The sequence below is a fragment of the Aptenodytes forsteri genome, unplaced genomic scaffold (genome assembly GCF_000699145.1).
Source record: "Aptenodytes forsteri isolate BGI_AS27 unplaced genomic scaffold, ASM69914v1 Scaffold181, whole genome shotgun sequence".
NCBI classification, from domain to species: Eukaryota; Metazoa; Chordata; class Aves; order Sphenisciformes; family Spheniscidae; genus Aptenodytes; species Aptenodytes forsteri.
In genome coordinates this window covers 2,437,810-2,454,909 of record NW_008795702.1, presented here as the reverse complement: position 1 = coordinate 2,454,909, position 17,100 = coordinate 2,437,810, and the positions used below count along the sequence as shown (strand labels likewise).

The window sequence follows — 17,100 nt, the reverse complement described above, 5'->3', positions numbered from 1 at the left end:
TATATATATATTTATATATAATGCAGTTGCTACCCCAGCAATCATCTAAACTAGTGACAAGACACATCTGAACATGAAAACAGGGATCTTTCTAAATGCAGCGTGCTATGTCAGTTACCTCATTTCCAATCAGTTGAGCACACACCAGACGGAACAGTGGAATTAGCGCCCACTGAAAGGGTGCCTGAAGCTTGTTAACACAACTTTGAACATTATTGAATTCCATCGGATACACAGCTCCATCAAAAATCAAAACGTTTTGTAAGTAATAGGCAGTCTTTTCTGGTTTTTGTTTTCATTATTACTATTATTATGATAGCATCATGAAAACGTAACCTTGTTTGAGCTGACGAGTGCTCCGCTTGCCCTCAAATCCTGACTTCAGCAGTGATCAGCAGCAGGAATTTATGGCAAACAGGAAGAAGTATGAAGGATTTCTTCTTTGCCTTCCCAGTTACCAGCAATAAACTGGCTTTCTGAGCTGGACCCTCCATCAAACCCGCAGTGGTTGCTAGCTGCTGAGTGGAGAGAGAGACCCAGCTGTCATAAGCTTGATCTCGGTGACGTCTTATAGCTATACATTTCACATTTTAATGACACAATGAGTGAAAGGTATTTCCTTTTGTTTGCTTTAAATGTGTTTATATGGTTAAGCCTGTACCTCCTTAGATAGGAAAAAGCAGAGAATAATGCATCCCTCTTTCCATCCGTTACACCATTTATGATTATATAGACTTGACAAGTCCGCTCCTCCAACCTATTTTCTAAATGACGAATCCTAACCTATTTAATCTTATCACATATAAAACCATGCCGCATCTCTGGTCACCTGTGCTTTCTTGCTCTCTTCTGGTTCTATGTTGTCATTTTTTTATTCGGTGAGGCTAAAACTACATGTGATATTCGAGACATGAGAACAACATGGATCTTTTACAGCAGCATAAAAACGTGTCTGCTTTATATTTTGTTATTACAGGGATCAGCCCTTGAGTCCTTTTTAAAGACTGTGACACAGTTACAACATTTCTTCTGGCATCAAGGCTGACAGAAGTGACAGGTTGTATGTTACAGTAGTTAGTTCAGAAATGTCGTAGTTGAGTTCCTTTAAAACGCTTTTTTGGGTGAACATCACCTTATGGCAATTCTCGTTGTTTGACATTATTTACATCTTCTAAAACACCTTCAGATGATGATAGACACTGAGAAACTTCCTCAGATTGTGAGAATCTCTCTAACCTTCTTTGTTGTGAACATCAGTGAAAATAATTAATTAGATATTCGGTACTTTTATACCTTGATTGCCTATCTACCCAGTCATCTCTCTGGGAGGCCTCCTGCTTCTAGCGTGGTTATTTTAACAAAAAAGAATTATTAACTTTTATGTCTGTAGCAAGTTGATTCTCAAAATACTGTGGCTTATATTTAACTTGACAGATTTTATGCTTTTTTTTCCCCTATCTTTCTCCATTGAGATGACTTACACTTTTGAAGGGTGTCTTTCCAAAATCTTCTTCATTCTGCTGTCTTGGGTTGGGTGTCGGGGTGGTTATTTTTTGTTTGAAAGATAGTTGATTTTTATAATTTTTTAAAAAAATTGATGGGTTATATGTGATTATTCTGAGTCTCTCATACACCTTACCTCTATCCTGCCTCCCTGCTGTTTGCATTAAATCTTTTTAGCTGTTCTTTTCCTTTTTCTTTTAACTAACTTCCTCATTTTTATCTGCTCGCTCTCTGAAAGTTAAATATTACCGCAGTGGATTTTTTTTTTTGATCCTTTTCCTTCTCAAGGAAGTTGTTTCCTTCTCAAGGAAATCAACAGGTATGTTGACTTTCAGTCCAGAAGTGGTTCTCTGGTAACTACTTCTTGAATGGGGTCCTATGTACTACTCGGAACTAAATCAGCTTCTCTTCTCGTGGGTTGTCTGATTACTCGGTACAAGCAGCAATCATTTATGGTATGTAAAAGCTTCATTTCTTTTGTCACTTCCTGATTTAATGCCACATGTGTTGGAGCATAGTAAATTTTGCATTATTGTGTAAACTCTCTGCACAGCCAATGTAATTTCACTTACCCTGTTGCGTTTATGTCACCGTCTCCATCGTGTGGCCAGTAATGCAGCCCTAGCATTATTTATACTCTCCCTAGTCAGCCGTGAATTCTGTAAATAGTTGCTGGAACTTGTTGATAGGATTAACTTCTCTGGTTTGACCCTAAACTTCCCTTAATATATTATTTTAATTCCCTGGGGACACTTTGTATAATCCAGTAATACAGTGTCCCTTTGATACTCTTCCTTCCTCCAATTTTCAGAGTCTGTCTTTTCCATCTAAGACCAAAATATTTTAAATTTTAAATGGATTTGAAGTTTTCTTATACGAGTGTGCTTAAATAAGATACAGTTAAAAATAGTTGTATAAATGAAACACTCGGAAATTTTTTTCACAAAATAAAAGGATCCTTTTTCTTGAGATTCTCTGAACTTGGGAAATTCGCTCAGGTTCAACAAGAAGCCGAATGTCCGTCTCCAAATCTTTCCCAACTGGAACTTCTGTTGTTTCCACTGTTCTGCTTCTGCCACTTTTTTGTGGCTGATAAGACTGTTATACCTTTTCAAGCTACAGCTCATGAAATACAAGACCATTGTAGATTATACTCCAGTCATAGCCTAAGCCTTGATATAAAGCTGTTTTCTGTATCCTTCTCATTTTAAGTCAACATGAGTTTTTCGGGAGAACACAAAACGTTTTTTCCCTGCTTTGCTTGTGAAAGACACTGAGTACCCTGTAGTTTACCGGCACTAACAATATTTCCGTATCTGTCTCCCACATAGCATTTATTTTATATTTTCACTCTATCTTATTGACTATTTTGTGATTACATTTATTCCCTTGTGCTGCCACACTCCATGGATAGTTTGTTCTGCAATATGTTTTGACACTCATAGTGAACTTATTGAATTTCTCTATACTTGGTATTACAAGATAGCTTTTCTCCTCCGCAGTCGTGTGTGTCTGACGGCACTGGCCCTTTTCTTCCTCCTGTTGTTTAGATCATCCTTGGCACTTATGTTCTTTGCTCCATCAGACAGAGCTGTGCAAGACTGTGCTGGGCTCCCATCCATCAAAGCCTGCTCGCTTTCTGTCAGTCCCTCCGCAACCAATAACCTGTACCACTTGCCACTCGGCGAAAACCGCCTCCCAGCTGTTACATGACTTTCCTAATTCGCAGTTCAACGTGAGACAAAGGATTGACCAGAACACAGGGAACACTGGTGGTTCTTTTCGGTCACCAGTTCGGCAGATAGTCTCAATCAGTTTACTGAATTTCTCCTGCAGCGGGTCCCCCTCTGATCGCAGAGCCTCTGTCTCAGCAGCACGGCCTTAATCCTCCCTGAATGGGAAAAGACTTAGGAGGCGTCACTGCAGCACAGCTGCCACAGAAACAGTTTCTGGCAAAAAATACGGCACTTGAAGTATGGCACTGATTACCCTCATCTGTGTTTGTAGTTTTCCCCATGAATATTTGCTGACACAAAGCCATCTTGAAGGACCGGGGTAAATTAAGTTGGCCGAGAGGCTGTGTGATGGCAGGCTTTCTATTCAGGAATCTAAATGGCATGTATCCCTGTAACTGAAAAGATCACGCACCCTGCTGTCCTGTCAAAGCAGACTCAAAGTAGATAGTGTCCCGTTTTCTAAGCGCCCCATTCTCTCAAACAACTGGAAGGAACTTTCCAGTGTCTACTTTCATGACTGAGGTAGAGGAGGTGAACCCACATGATCTCGGTTGGAAGGAACAGGACAGTCCTGCTCGAGAGGTAAAATGTTGCTCCCTGGTGATTTTGATAACATCTTTCATAGAGAAAAAGGAAGATATGAATGCAATAATAAGTTACAAAACAGCAAAGCTTCTTATTGTTCCCATTTTATATTACATATTAATTTTGGCTCATGAAGCTTATAGAAGATGTAAAGCCACGGGAACACGTCACACAAAAGCTGTGTCAGGCTGGGAAACTTGGGGGGGGCAAAACTGTAGCGTATCAAGAGCATTCAGGAAGACAGAAGTGTCAGGAAAACCTGCAAATGATGAACTAACTTCCCTCCAACTAGGTATCCAGTGCAATGGCCAGCAAAACACTGCAGGTACATACCTAAAAACCAATGCACTGTAAATAACGTGCTGTATATTTTAAAATGAGGCTTGAAAAATTATTCTTCAGCACTCTATCCTCTTGCGTGACCCTGCTGAGTTGGTTGTTTGTGCTGGTTATGGTGGTATCTGTTGCTGGGAAAGGAATTGCTTCTGTCCGTCACTGGTTTCAAACAACTCTATTTTTGCCGTATACAGTGAAGAGGAGCAGTGAAAGAGGGTTCTAGTCTGTAAGCAGCAGTATGGGAAGGCAAAGTGTCTGTTATAAGATACTCAAAGTTCTAGAAATGGTCTGACTTCCAGGCTTTTTGAAGTTTCTAATATTCTACCAATAAATTATGATTACTTGAAAAAAATCCTTTGATCTCACTGGGAGTTTCCTAGAGAGAGAGTTTTCAAAACTGGTTTGGAGTCACTAAAAAAACATCATGAGAAAAGGTCCAAATTTTAAAAGGTGTTACCCAATAAATCAATAACTAAATATTTTCTCTGTCCCATTTATTTGTGGTGATACTGCTTGGGAAGGCAGAGGTGGAGGATAACAAACTTCATCTAAGCAGTTCTTTTTCCGGGAGTTGAAAAATGTTCAACCTTTACAGAGCAAGCTACTGCAAAATTAACGGCAGCAGGAATTCCAGGACTCTTGCAATGAAACACGTGAAATTTCCTAAGAATTGTGTCTTTCACTGTGTATTGGTTTGGCGATACACGAAAACTTTACTCCTATGATCGTAACAGTCACTCCCTTTGAGGGATTACAAGATGCTAGGTTCCTCCAGCTTCTCAGGGCTAAAATTACCAGAGAATTCAGAACTTCTGAAATTGATGCTGAGGATGTGCTATTGCAATCATGCCTCAGTGGAGGAGTTGCAAAGGGAAAAAAGACTCACTGCAGGGAGTGCTGTCATGCTGCAGCACAGATATTCTAGCAAAAGATCAGATGTGGCATTAACAGCCCTGCTCTGACTCTTTGCTATGGAATACAGCTCTGTATTTTGTTCCTGTTTAAGAGTTGAAATGCGCGGTGTAGAGTGCAATTACGAGGACGTCTCTTTTGTCAGAAAAGCTCTCACACAGCTTTGATCAGCAATTAATACGAATTCAAACTTGCACTGCATTATCAAGAGTAAGAGTTGAAATGCGCGGTGTAGAGTGCAATTACGAGGATTTTGTCAGAAAAGCTCTAGCTCTCACACAGCTTTGATCAGCAATTAATACGATTTCAAACTTGCACTGCATTACTATCGAATCCTGCCATGCCTTCATAGGAGGCAGTCTTAATTCTCAGTCTCCGGGCTGTATTCACCTCACCTGGATAATTCACCAAGCTCTTGGTGAGATTCTTTCCCTGACTGTGAGCGAGCTGCGAGCTGGGTGTAGTGTTTTGGTAGCAGCAGGAGTCTGTCCCTGGCTCCCTGTCATACGGCAGGTGCACGTCCAACTTGTGTTGGAGAAGAGGCAGAGAAGCCCATGGGAAAGATGGTAGCCAAGACCGAGTTGACAGAATAATTCCTTCATCCCACACGTACTCCCTGCCCAGGAAGAGATGCAGCCTGGCTGCATTAATTGCGCTGCTGGCGGGAAGCACACACAGGCGTTGACGATGGAGGTGATGAGAGGGACTGCAGGGTATGACCCGCCCTGAGACTGCAAGCAGCGGTGCCGCCCTTCTCACCGAAAGCTCGACGCTGTTCCTTTGTGTTACGGGTTTTAAACTGACACAAACTATAGAAGAAATCAAAAACTTGCTTTCTTTGCTAGCATCTGATTTGCTTACTTCTCCATTCTCAGTAGTCAGCTCCATGGTAGCTAATAGCTAAAACAACCCATTTCTGGAAAAAGGGGAAACAAGAAAATTACAGGGCAGATGCAGAAGACCATATGAAAAGAAAACACCAGATTTTCTTCTCTCAAGTAACGCATGTATATTTAGATGCACTTACAGTGAACATGTACCAAACCACCACCCTCAATTCAAGTCAAAAATAATAAATAGTATTAGAGACTTTCTTCTGCAATGTTTGCCATTTCGGGGGCAGCAGCTACCCCTGAACTTTCTTTGTACGCTTTACTTGCTGTTTCCTCGCTATAAAACTATTACCGTTAATAACCATCCCAGTGATTTCAACTGGAAGATAATTTAGACTGAACATTGCTTTGGTTTAACAGTTGAATATACATAAACGCAGTCACTTGGTTTTATTTACTCTTTACGTCTAGCTGACTAGAGCTGTGCATCAAGGGAAGTCATGGGCCTGATTCTTCATCTCTCTCTATAACCTGTTCACATCATTTCACTGCTGCAGAGTACTCACAGATTTCAGCAGAAGGCTGACTGGAAACGATCCACGTCACGTAACGTACCAGTTTCCATCCAAAGGGCCGGCAGCAGTGGGATGACTCCCCACAGCCTGGGGTGTCCCCAGCAGTGGTGCCCCGGGAGGAGCCGTGCGGTCGGGTCCCCGCCTGCCTCCACCTTGAGAAGAGAGGGAGAGGCAGAATCGCACCTCCTGTGCCGCGGTACCAAATACGGTTCAGCTGAATTCAAGAGCTAGCCTCAATCTGTAACTCCGGATCTCACAAAAACACTCTTACTAAGAATAATTTTCCCATCACATGTGCAGTTTTCACAGACTGTTAATAGATCCTGCTTCGTGGCCCTACATAACCAGCTCTTCTCCGGACAAACTTAGATGTGCCGTTCTCACTCTCTTTAGCAGAAAGGGCATAAAGTAGTGCACTGTCAAGGCCAGTCACCACACACAGGGATACCTGGTATTACAAAAAAATCAAGCTGGTTACAGAAGATCGCACCGACCCAGAAACTCAGTCCGGAAATCGAAAAAGAGCTTTTTCAAACAGAACCCGAAGACAACTTTGCAAGGTTAATACAGAGCCCTTAGGCTAGCAGGCGTCTTGTTTTCATTATTCTCTGCCCAGGAAGCATTTATCACTATGAATTCATTGAAAATTTTGAAATACAGTAAAATGAAGAGAGCAGACTTGCAGGAAAACCTCTCCCTTTGCTACAATCTGTTCAGGAGAGAAAGGAAAGGATATTTGTATGCGCGTGTAGGAGAGAAAGAGGTTTGAGGCGGGGGAGTATACCCAGAGGAAACACAAACACCATTTCACAGTGGAAGTGTGAGTGCGAGAACGCGGTATCTCTATTTTATCTAATATGTGTGCAGTTTCCATCAGTGTATAAAGGAAAACTAATCCTGCTAATTTAAAACAGCTACAATGACTTGCAAAAATGTAAACAAGCTGCTATTGAAACTTCGGGGAAAATTGTTTGACAGTCGATTGCCTTTTTGACATTTAAGACAAAGGGACAGAAGTTCTCTTACATTATCCTACCTGAAAAAAGCACTTTTTGTTACTTTTAGAACTATAACAGCATTGTTCTATTATGATGATATTTTTATTTAGCTTTTAACGTCTCATGATTCTAAAATTTTGGAAAATATGTGTTGATCTCAGCAGAAGTAGAAACAGTTAAGTTTGCAAACAACATCTGAGTGTGGGGCTCGGTTAGCAGCAGGTGCCGTTTCCAGTGCGGTGCCCGGCGCTCTGCCAGGCCACAGGTTCCACAGGACATGAAACCAGAGAGCTGCGATTCTGACACGTGCCCCAAGACTGGTGTGGTGAAACACAAAAGATCTGTTTATGGTCGCCATTCTGCAAATGCAATTACTTCAGCATTGTCTTAGCCGTGCCACGAGTTAGCAATGTTCCCAACTTGACTTTACAACCTTGCTTACAGCGAATATCATTTATCCCCCAGACATTCCTTCGCTCCAGTTTGCTTAGTTGCAGAATGAGGTCCGTACCATCTCAGAGGAAGACGGAACTTCAAGACAGATGTTGAAAGAAGTATAGCAGATGTTTAATGGAGAAACAGACAGATTTCTGCTGTAAAATGCATGCCATCAAAAGTCAATAAAACTTACAAAAGGCAAACTGTATTTAACTAAGAGGATGCAAATATCCAGGATTTAAATACCAATCTGTAATTTGTGACTTTAACCCAAGAGACTAGCAATAGTGCCATTAGCAATGCCATTTAATGTAAAGAAAATGGCATTTCAGGAAAGATTTCATGTCCATATTTTTGTGCTACATACCTTTCAGGGCAGACCTGACAACAAGCTACATGTTGGGACTGCATCATGCAACATGAGCCCCCGCATTGCTAATCCAGCAGAGGAGTTTTACTCCTCAGCAGCCCCACCTCTTCTGGTAAATCTCACCTGCCTCTGAAACTGTTTCCTTGCATTCATTCAGCTTAGGAATTGAAATGAAAGCGGGGGGGGAGGAAAAAAAGAAAAAAAAAAAAAAAATCAATGAGAGGCTTAGTCAATATGACCAACCTAAAGCATTAGATTGTTTCGCTCAATTACCTTTCTTTTCCATCGCTTAATTCAGATAACCATCAGGTAAAAGAGGAAAAAAAATAGCTATATACAGTTAATGCAACAGAAGGTATCAACTGATTTAAGCAGCTGGCCAAAGCACTTAGCAATGCATCTATCCCTCGGTTAAATCATTCTCCTAGACCTGCATAATACATGCATGACTGGTATTTTTATCTAGAGCATTAAACCTAATGGCTGGTTAGTTGAAATACAAAACTGTTCTGAACAAATTCATGAAGTTCAGAGAGCTGGTGTAGGTCCCAGAAATACCCATCTGTCAATACATTTTAGTGGTCCCTGCAGCCTCATACTGAAAAATCTGAAGACTCTGCATTTATAAAGGGCTGGGTACATATTGGCAGTTGCTTGGGTTTAACTATGTATTGATATAATATTCTGAAAATTAGGAGAAAATTGTTTTTGGAATTGTAGATGTAATAGCTCAGCCAACTACAGCAAACAGCTAACTATACTTTTTTGTGTTTTCTTTCTCTACAGGTATACCCAGTATTTCCAGTATTGGTAGTAAGTAATAAAACCAGTATTGTTTTGCATTGTCATTCAGCTTCTTGGATCTAATTTCCCAACATCCCTTTCTGTTATAGATAATGTTTCTCTGAAAATGTGCTCTGTAGTGCAGGGCCTACGTATTGGCCTTCCTCTGTCGCATTAACATGTAACTGTACTACGTGGTCAGAGAGAATGTCGCTCCGGACAACACATCTGCCGTCAACTGCAGATTTTCTGATCGGTTCTGATCAGCAGATGAAAACTGAGTGCTATAAAACTGAGAGTTACACAGAGAATTAAGACACTGTTCCACAGAAAATATTTGTTGAGCATCTTTAAAAAAAAAAAAGTGTTTGCTAATAACAGAGAAGTATCGGACCATTCATTTTCATGCGAGTATATGTCTGTGTAAATTCGAAGAGCAAATGGAAGAGTTTATAAATGGAAGAGTGTTCATTTTTATGAAGTAGCTTAGCAAATGCAGTGTTCCTGCTGGAATCTTTGCATTAACTCCAGCAGCCTTTGAACTGGGCTTTACTCCACAAAATAAACAGAATTGTGTTCCTTCACAAAAACCTGCTTTCCTGTATGCAATTAAAGCACCAAAATATTACACTTAAACTATAACAAAACCATAACACCGTTATGTAAAGAACTAGTATATCAATGAAATAGATGATTAATTAAATAAAACACTTGAAGGGACTAAGTGCACAGAGCTCAGCTGTGAGTCTTGCTGAGTTCCATAGCTGCGAAGTGCACACAGTCATGACACGTTAGCTGATTACAAACAAAGCAGGCAGGTAGAAATGGGATCCTGCTGCGGCTGGCTGAAAGAATATTCCCCCCAGCCTCAGCTTTGCATAGGCATTAAACACAACTTGTGTGATGCAGGACTAACACAATGATAAAATATCACAGTAGTAAAATGCAATTTGCCATACCTGATATCCAACTGAAAAGCTTCTAATAATTTGGGTAAAACTGCCTCGCTTCTTATGATGCAGGCTCAGGTCTGTCAATTTATAAATCAGCTCAGTTTACTTCAGCTCATGAATGGCGCTGATTTGTTAAGCTCTAGACAGCAAGTTAAATGCCATCAAAACTAGCCTCCGTGCAAATGAGAGCAGCGTTAATAGCTGAATGCCCTGGCATCTGGTTTGCAGCTTCAAATAGTGAAACAGCGTCAATGACAATAACGTGCAAATGAAAGCCCTCAATCTTAATAATGTAATTTTCCCGCTGTAGTATCTCCTTCGGCATTTGCATGACTGCAAATGCATAGTGATACGCTATTTTCAAAACCTTGTGTTTATACATGTATTTTATAACCAAAGGAATGAACTAAATGAAAGAGACGTTTATGTCACTGTTCTCCGGAATATTCCTGCCATTAATAACAGAAATGGGATGAACGGGAAAATAGCTCTTTGGAGTTTGGTCGTGCTGTAGTTTCTTAGTACTGTGTTGCATGGACTATATGGTCGTGTTTTCACTTCACACTCCATACAGCCTTCGTCACCACATCTACCATTTCTGAGCATCAGCAGATGTTGGCCTTTGAAAACTTAATAGGGAAACTCAAATACCTTTTAAACACTGGTGACCTGAAAGGATGCATTGTTGACCTCTTTGTATTTTACACCGGGGTGATTAGTACAGTTTATCTATTATGAAGGGAGAAAATTCTGCTTAACATTCCATAGGAAGTATGAGAGTTTCTGCAAGTCTATGCTTTATCTTTAATCTGCTGTAAATGTCTTGGAACAATATGTGGTAGAATTCAACAAATTTCTTTACCCACCTGGAAAGGATGAAGCATGAGCATCTCTTCATGAGCACAAGTAAATACGTGGTTTTTTCGTGTGTTTTTTCTTAAATAGCTCAGGGGGGAAATAGTTCTACTTGCACAATGTTCTGAACATCTTTCCTATAAAATAGAAATAGCAGAATTATCGTTAAACGAGGATAGAACCCATAAATTTATCCTGATGTCTAAGAGAATTTAACAGAAGTACAATTAACACATAAAAACAAACAAGATTAATTAGTTGTGGCTGCTTTAATGGATTCTGCATGATTTCTTCTTTTGTCTATGCTAATACAATGTTTGTGTTCATATCAGCAGAGTTTTTCCCCATCTGCGGACAGGGAGTTACTCTCAGGAGATACAGTTTGGGTTTTATTTTGCCTGGCAGCAAACACTAACGGGGCGGGAAGCGGGGGGTATTGGCTTTTGTGTGGCAAGCTTTTCCTAGTATATAAGGAGGATGGGGTTGGGGCGGGGGGTTATGAAGACTGAACTGCCAGGATACAAAGAAGATGCCACTGCAAGTGAGGTTCATTTAACACTTCTAAGACCGCTTTCGCAAGCAAAGAAAAATAAAATATATTTACCTGTGTGCACATATATGTATCATTCTCTATTCCTTTTTTTTCCTCAAAGGATCTTGTATTAAAGCAGCTCATCTTTAAAGTTTGAACACAAAGAAAGAGTGGTCATTAAGTAAACATCCTTTCTTTTCATCGAGAAGAAAAAAAATTTTTAAAAAATCAGAGCTTTCCCATTAAGGTCATTTGTACCTGCTGTTGTCTATCAGTTGAATAATAGGTTCTCTGGTCATTTCCAGCATTCTTGATTCCAGTGCTGGCCCTTTCAGCATTTTTCAGCCATGTCTGGAAAAATACTGGTGAAAGTGGTAGCAATTAATGAGTCCCAAAACCATTTCATAATTTTGAGCAATGCTTATTTACAGTATGTAAATATTCTGAAAACTACATTATTTTCCTTGCTAAAATAATGATTGTACAATTTTACATAGACCAGTGCATCAAAATGTTCGTTATTGTGACCAAATACTAAAGTTACTAATCTGTACATGTATGCCTTCAAAAAGTTGACTCCTCTAAACTATAGCTTCTATCTTTATTCCTGTAAAGCACAACTCCGCTAATTATGCTAATCAGTTTGTTATAAAGGGTATAATTGGGCACAGGATAGGATAGACATGATGTGCAAATAGCTCTGTGTGGGTGATTATCACCTTAAAGCCTGCTGGTGGCAGATGAGTCAGAGTTTAGAGACAGACCGTGCACCCAAGTGCAGGATGCAATCGTGATAATCAAATGGTATGTTCTGCTTTGTTCTCTATGTTTTTGTTCTTCTTTATAGCCAATTTCAAATTAAGAGAACTTTTTTTTTTTTAATGATAACAAATTCAAGACACACAAGTAAAAAACAAGACTGAATGAGCACTCTTATTTTATTGTTTTCTTAACCTTGAAAGATCTAGTTGGTATTTTTCTGGAACTCAAATAGTGTCAGGATGAGTGTAGCTTTATTTGTTTTACTTATTTGTTATGAAATTTTAATGTGGTAAATATATGTCTTAAAAGGTTATGAGAGCAAACACTAGCAGATTTTTTTTTTCTTTTTTGTAACAACACAAAGTATTTTGGACCTCATTTTGCCCCCTTGTGGTAACTGAGAAGTTCTCATTAAATTTACAGCCATGGGATCAAAGCCGTTGCAATGCCAAGCTCTGGACTAGAGTCTATACACAACACCCACACATGTCGGTAGGATATAAACATGCATAACTAGGTCGTGCATTACTTTTCTATTATTATTTGAGGTCAAGTTTTACAGAGAGCACTGTACTGTTGAGAGACCATTAAGATGTTTATCTCCTTAGAATGTTTAAGTATTGTCTTCAGACTATATATATTATTTTGGACATACTAGCAAAATGTTCTCATTTCAATTCAATTTTATCCAAATCTGACTTTTTAATAAATAATACTGTTAATCAGGCTCCTAGTCTAAGGCAATCACCTTATCTAAGTAACTGATTATAATATCGAGCCAGTAACAGTACTTGTTTTCCCTCCTTTACTTTAATACTTTGAAGAGCTCAGAATTTTCCACTTTAACAATTAGATTTTCCATTATATTAAACATTACTGGGCTGAAAGAAAGTACCGATAGCCTACGTGGTATAATGCACTCATTTGAACCCTGGATCTGAAAGAAATTTAACATTCCAAAGAAAAGACATTGTGAGTAGTTTATTTACCTGGTAGGATTCATAACAAAGCCGGTTTTCTTCCGTACAGCTAGGATTTGACCCGTGAAGATCAGTAAGCAGAGCGCCTGCGCTGACCCCGGCGCTGAGCAGAAACCGTCTCCTTGCGGAGTGATTTCTAGTGCAGGGCCAGAAACCACCAGGGCTGCTCCAGGGAGCACCGACAGGTTGTTGGGGTGGGACCTGGGGGAGCCTTTGTTTCAGATTTTGTTTTGCCAGATCCACCAATTTGAACGGATAGGAAGAGCCATTCTCAGCAGTCCGGCAGGCATGGCCGCTTACAGCTTAGTATTGTTTCTCATTCTTCATCCCACCTTACCTTCATCATCTTGGGTTAGTTAAAAACAGCGTATCAGCCAAATTGTCTTTTCAGCGCCTTCTTATTTGCTGTAATATATGGAAAATTACTTAGTTCGCAGTTATATTTGTTTTAACCATTAATAAACAATCAAGTGATAGTACACCATAGAAAATAAGATACCAACATTTCAATATGTACCGTGGTACCCATGCAAAACATCTGGCACCTGCAATATGCAAGTTCAGCTACAGTTACTCAGGGAAGTTTATAGAGAGCAGACGTGATCCATGAAGATATTTAAAAATCTAATTATCTATAAAGCTTGGGGAGACATTGCTAGGAAAAAATGCACTTCTATATTTTACCCTCCTCTCTTTTTCCTTCTGTCCCTTAGACATGTAATCAGTTTATTTCATAGAGTATAAGGGAAGGATGAGGTTTCCAAATCAGCATTCTGATTTTTAAAAAAAGATCTTGATTTACTGTTCTTCATCAGTTGTGAATTACCGTACAATAATCCCAGTCGACCAGCCAATTTCAGCATCTTTGTAGGAAAAAGCAGAATCAATCAAAATAAAAAGGAACAACCCCGCAAACTATCAACAGAATAATTTACTTTTTTTGTCATGAGAAAGTACCTAAATATTTCCTTCCAAAAATACTTGAATTCATTGTGCACTTTTGCAAATATTTCAGTGGAAATACTTACAATTGAAGAATACTCCCTCAGACCTCATTAGTTTGAGAATTGGCCAACACATTTGTTAAAATCAATGGATTTTTTTTTTTCTAACATCTAAAGTTTCCAGAGCTGGATCACTGGATTTTTTTTTTTTTTTAAAGCCTCTAAAAAGATCACTTTCTTTTACTCTAAGACAGCAAGTGGACACGCAAAGGACTAACGGCATTTAAATTCTTCAACAGTTACAAAAGCTGTTATGGCTGAGGAGCTGCCATAAAACCACCACATCTTCACATTTATGCAGAATTCCCCTTTCTTCAAAGGAACAGGTATGCAACTTCCTACATTGCTCCAAAAAAGATTGCCTCACATTGGCCAAGCATTTTTTTTTTTAAACTTAATAAAATAAAGGGGTGATTTTTTCTAAAGATGTTTTTCAGCATTTCTTCCCTGTTGATGAGTTAGATTTTGCAGTGTTACGAAAGTGCTAAAAGGCAAATTTTACGTGAGGTAGGTTACCATGACCTCAAACAGACCTAATGAGCTAGAAATGCTGTAATAATGATAGTGTGATCTTTGCAATAAGTGATGGAATATGATCTGATCTAAACACACCCAATTATTCCAGCAGTTACTAAATCTGCTGTTGATTTCAGTGAGCATTATTTTTTATTATTCCTAATTTTTTGTCTAATATTAACAACTAAACCCACTGTCGTACGTATAACTCCACTGTGCTCAGCAGACATGTACATTTTAGAATAGACGTTTACTCTCAACTACTCATGGTTTAAAACAGGCAGTGGCAAGGCCAGTTTTCTATGACTGGAAGCATGGACTTCTGCTAGAAGCATTAAGCTTACACTGACAATTTTTTTAATGCTTTTTTGTGTTTTAAATAGAAGTTGAAGGAAAGTTAAAAAAATCTTAATCAGAGTCTCTCACTGGGGTTCCTTATCGTTATTATAAATTAAATAAGTAATGATAGTTGTCAACACAAGTGCTCCCTGTCTGCCGTTAGAGTGAGCATTATTTAAGACTTACTGATTTATTACTAGTAATTTTCAGCACATGCATTGTTTGTGGACCGGGTCAGTGGAAACAGTTTAGGAGATGAAAATATGCTGGTCTGCCGCAGAGCGCAGATGCCCAGGCAGCAACGTAGTCTTCCTACGCTCCATCACCTGCGCTCTTCATCCCTGAGGAAGGATAGCCCCCCTCAGTGGGAATACATTTTAATTTTACTGCCAGCTCAGTACTTTGTTGGAGTGAGAAACCAACAAAGTGCCGATTAATTTCTGCCAACGTCATGACGGGTTTTTTTCACGTGCAGCTGTCTGGTTGGAATCAGGCTGAAACTACCCGTTCGTTTCCACTGTTCCCCCAGTCTGAAACCATGATGTAGCCCATGGTGCAGACTGCAGTTCCAGTGAATATCTGAGACAGATTTTCTTCGTTTAATAGCATAGGTAATTCTGATACCGTATATCCAAAAAAAGAATTGGGAGGGGAAAAAAAAGGAAATGATCATACACCTAATAAATACCATGCAATCAGTTTCTCCTTACTTCATGAAAGTAAGATTTTTTCCCAATAGTTATTTTCTGCATATAATTGGTTTTGGAACAATAGTAACTAAAAATGCAGAAATTTCCAATGCAAATTTAAAATGTCATATCTGATTTTCTGCTCAGTTGTGTAGCTCACATGCCTCTACCCTTAAAGGTGCCTACAGTAGCTTCACTTTTAAATAACAACACTAAAATGTACTTTTAGAAACTTTTGCACATTTCTGTAGCCTTGTTTGCCCAGAATAACTGTCATAGAATATATTACAGTAGATTTATATATCTTCTAGAATACCTACACCAAAATTCATTAATTATTCTGGCAAATAATGACTTTAATTACAGAATACAGTGTCCATACGTGGAACTGTTCTGGAAAAGCTTGGTTTATCTAGTCAACTTCTCTATAAATAATACCCTTAGTGGTAATCACTGAGGACTAGAAATATTTTCACAAGTTGCTATAAAAGAATAACTAGCTGCTAAATGAATCTTCCCAGTGCCTGTTCAAAGGATGACTCATCTGCTCCAATATACTTGTGGGAATGACAGTCAATATTCTTTGACTTGGAGGTCTCACATACCTTTTTAGATAAAGCATTTAAAGTTGTCTCTATTCTTAGTGGTAATCACTGAGGACTAGAAATATTTTCACAAGTTGCTATAAAAGAATAACTAGCTGCTAAATGAATCTTCCCAGTGCCTGTTCAAAGGATGACTCATCTGCTCCAATATACTTGTGGGAATGACAGTCAATATTCTTTGACTTGGAGGTCTCACATACCTTTTTAGATAAAGCATTTAAAGTTGTCTCTATTAAAAAACAAAAACAAAAACCAAAAAAACCAACAGAAAATTTCAAAAAAAAACAAAAACAAAAACCAAAAAAACCAACCAGAAAATTTCAAAGCTAAGAAGGTCTTTATCAAGAAACCTGTAATCTTGGTGATAATTCATTCCATGAATAAGAATATAAGAAAAAAATACTATCTTTACCAAAGATTTAAAAAAAAAAAAAAAAAAAGCACTTAATAGAAGCATTAAGTCCCCGGGAGCATTAACCACATTACCAAGCAGCCCAGAGACACTGAAGACAGTGGCTGGTCTCAGCTGGATGTGACCCTGAACAACCTCGTCTGACTTTGAAGTTGACCCTGCTATGAGCAAAGGGTGGAACGAACGACCTCCAGAAGTCCCTTCTAAGATGGTTGCAATTATCACTAATAACTAGTAATAATCACTGGTAATAATATTTAATTGGTAATCTTCAGGCACCGTAAATATGCTCTTTATTGTTTTGGATGTCCATTAAGAAACTCAGCTCAATGTAATTAATTTAAAGGGTCAGGGAATTTTTAATTATTTTGCAGTAAGTCACAA

General features: G+C 38.9%; 1 protein-coding gene across 1 annotated transcript in view; it reads left to right on the top strand.

Annotated features, from left to right (window-relative positions):
- Positions 1-17,100, top strand: part of NTNG1 (netrin G1) — a 163,487-nt gene that overhangs the window by 97,354 nt on the left and 49,033 nt on the right. The window contains exon 4 of the mRNA XM_019473097.1: positions 9,073-9,099. Coding sequence (XP_019328642.1) covers positions 9,073-9,099 — 27 coding nt within the window. The remainder of the gene's footprint in view (positions 1-9,072; positions 9,100-17,100) is intronic.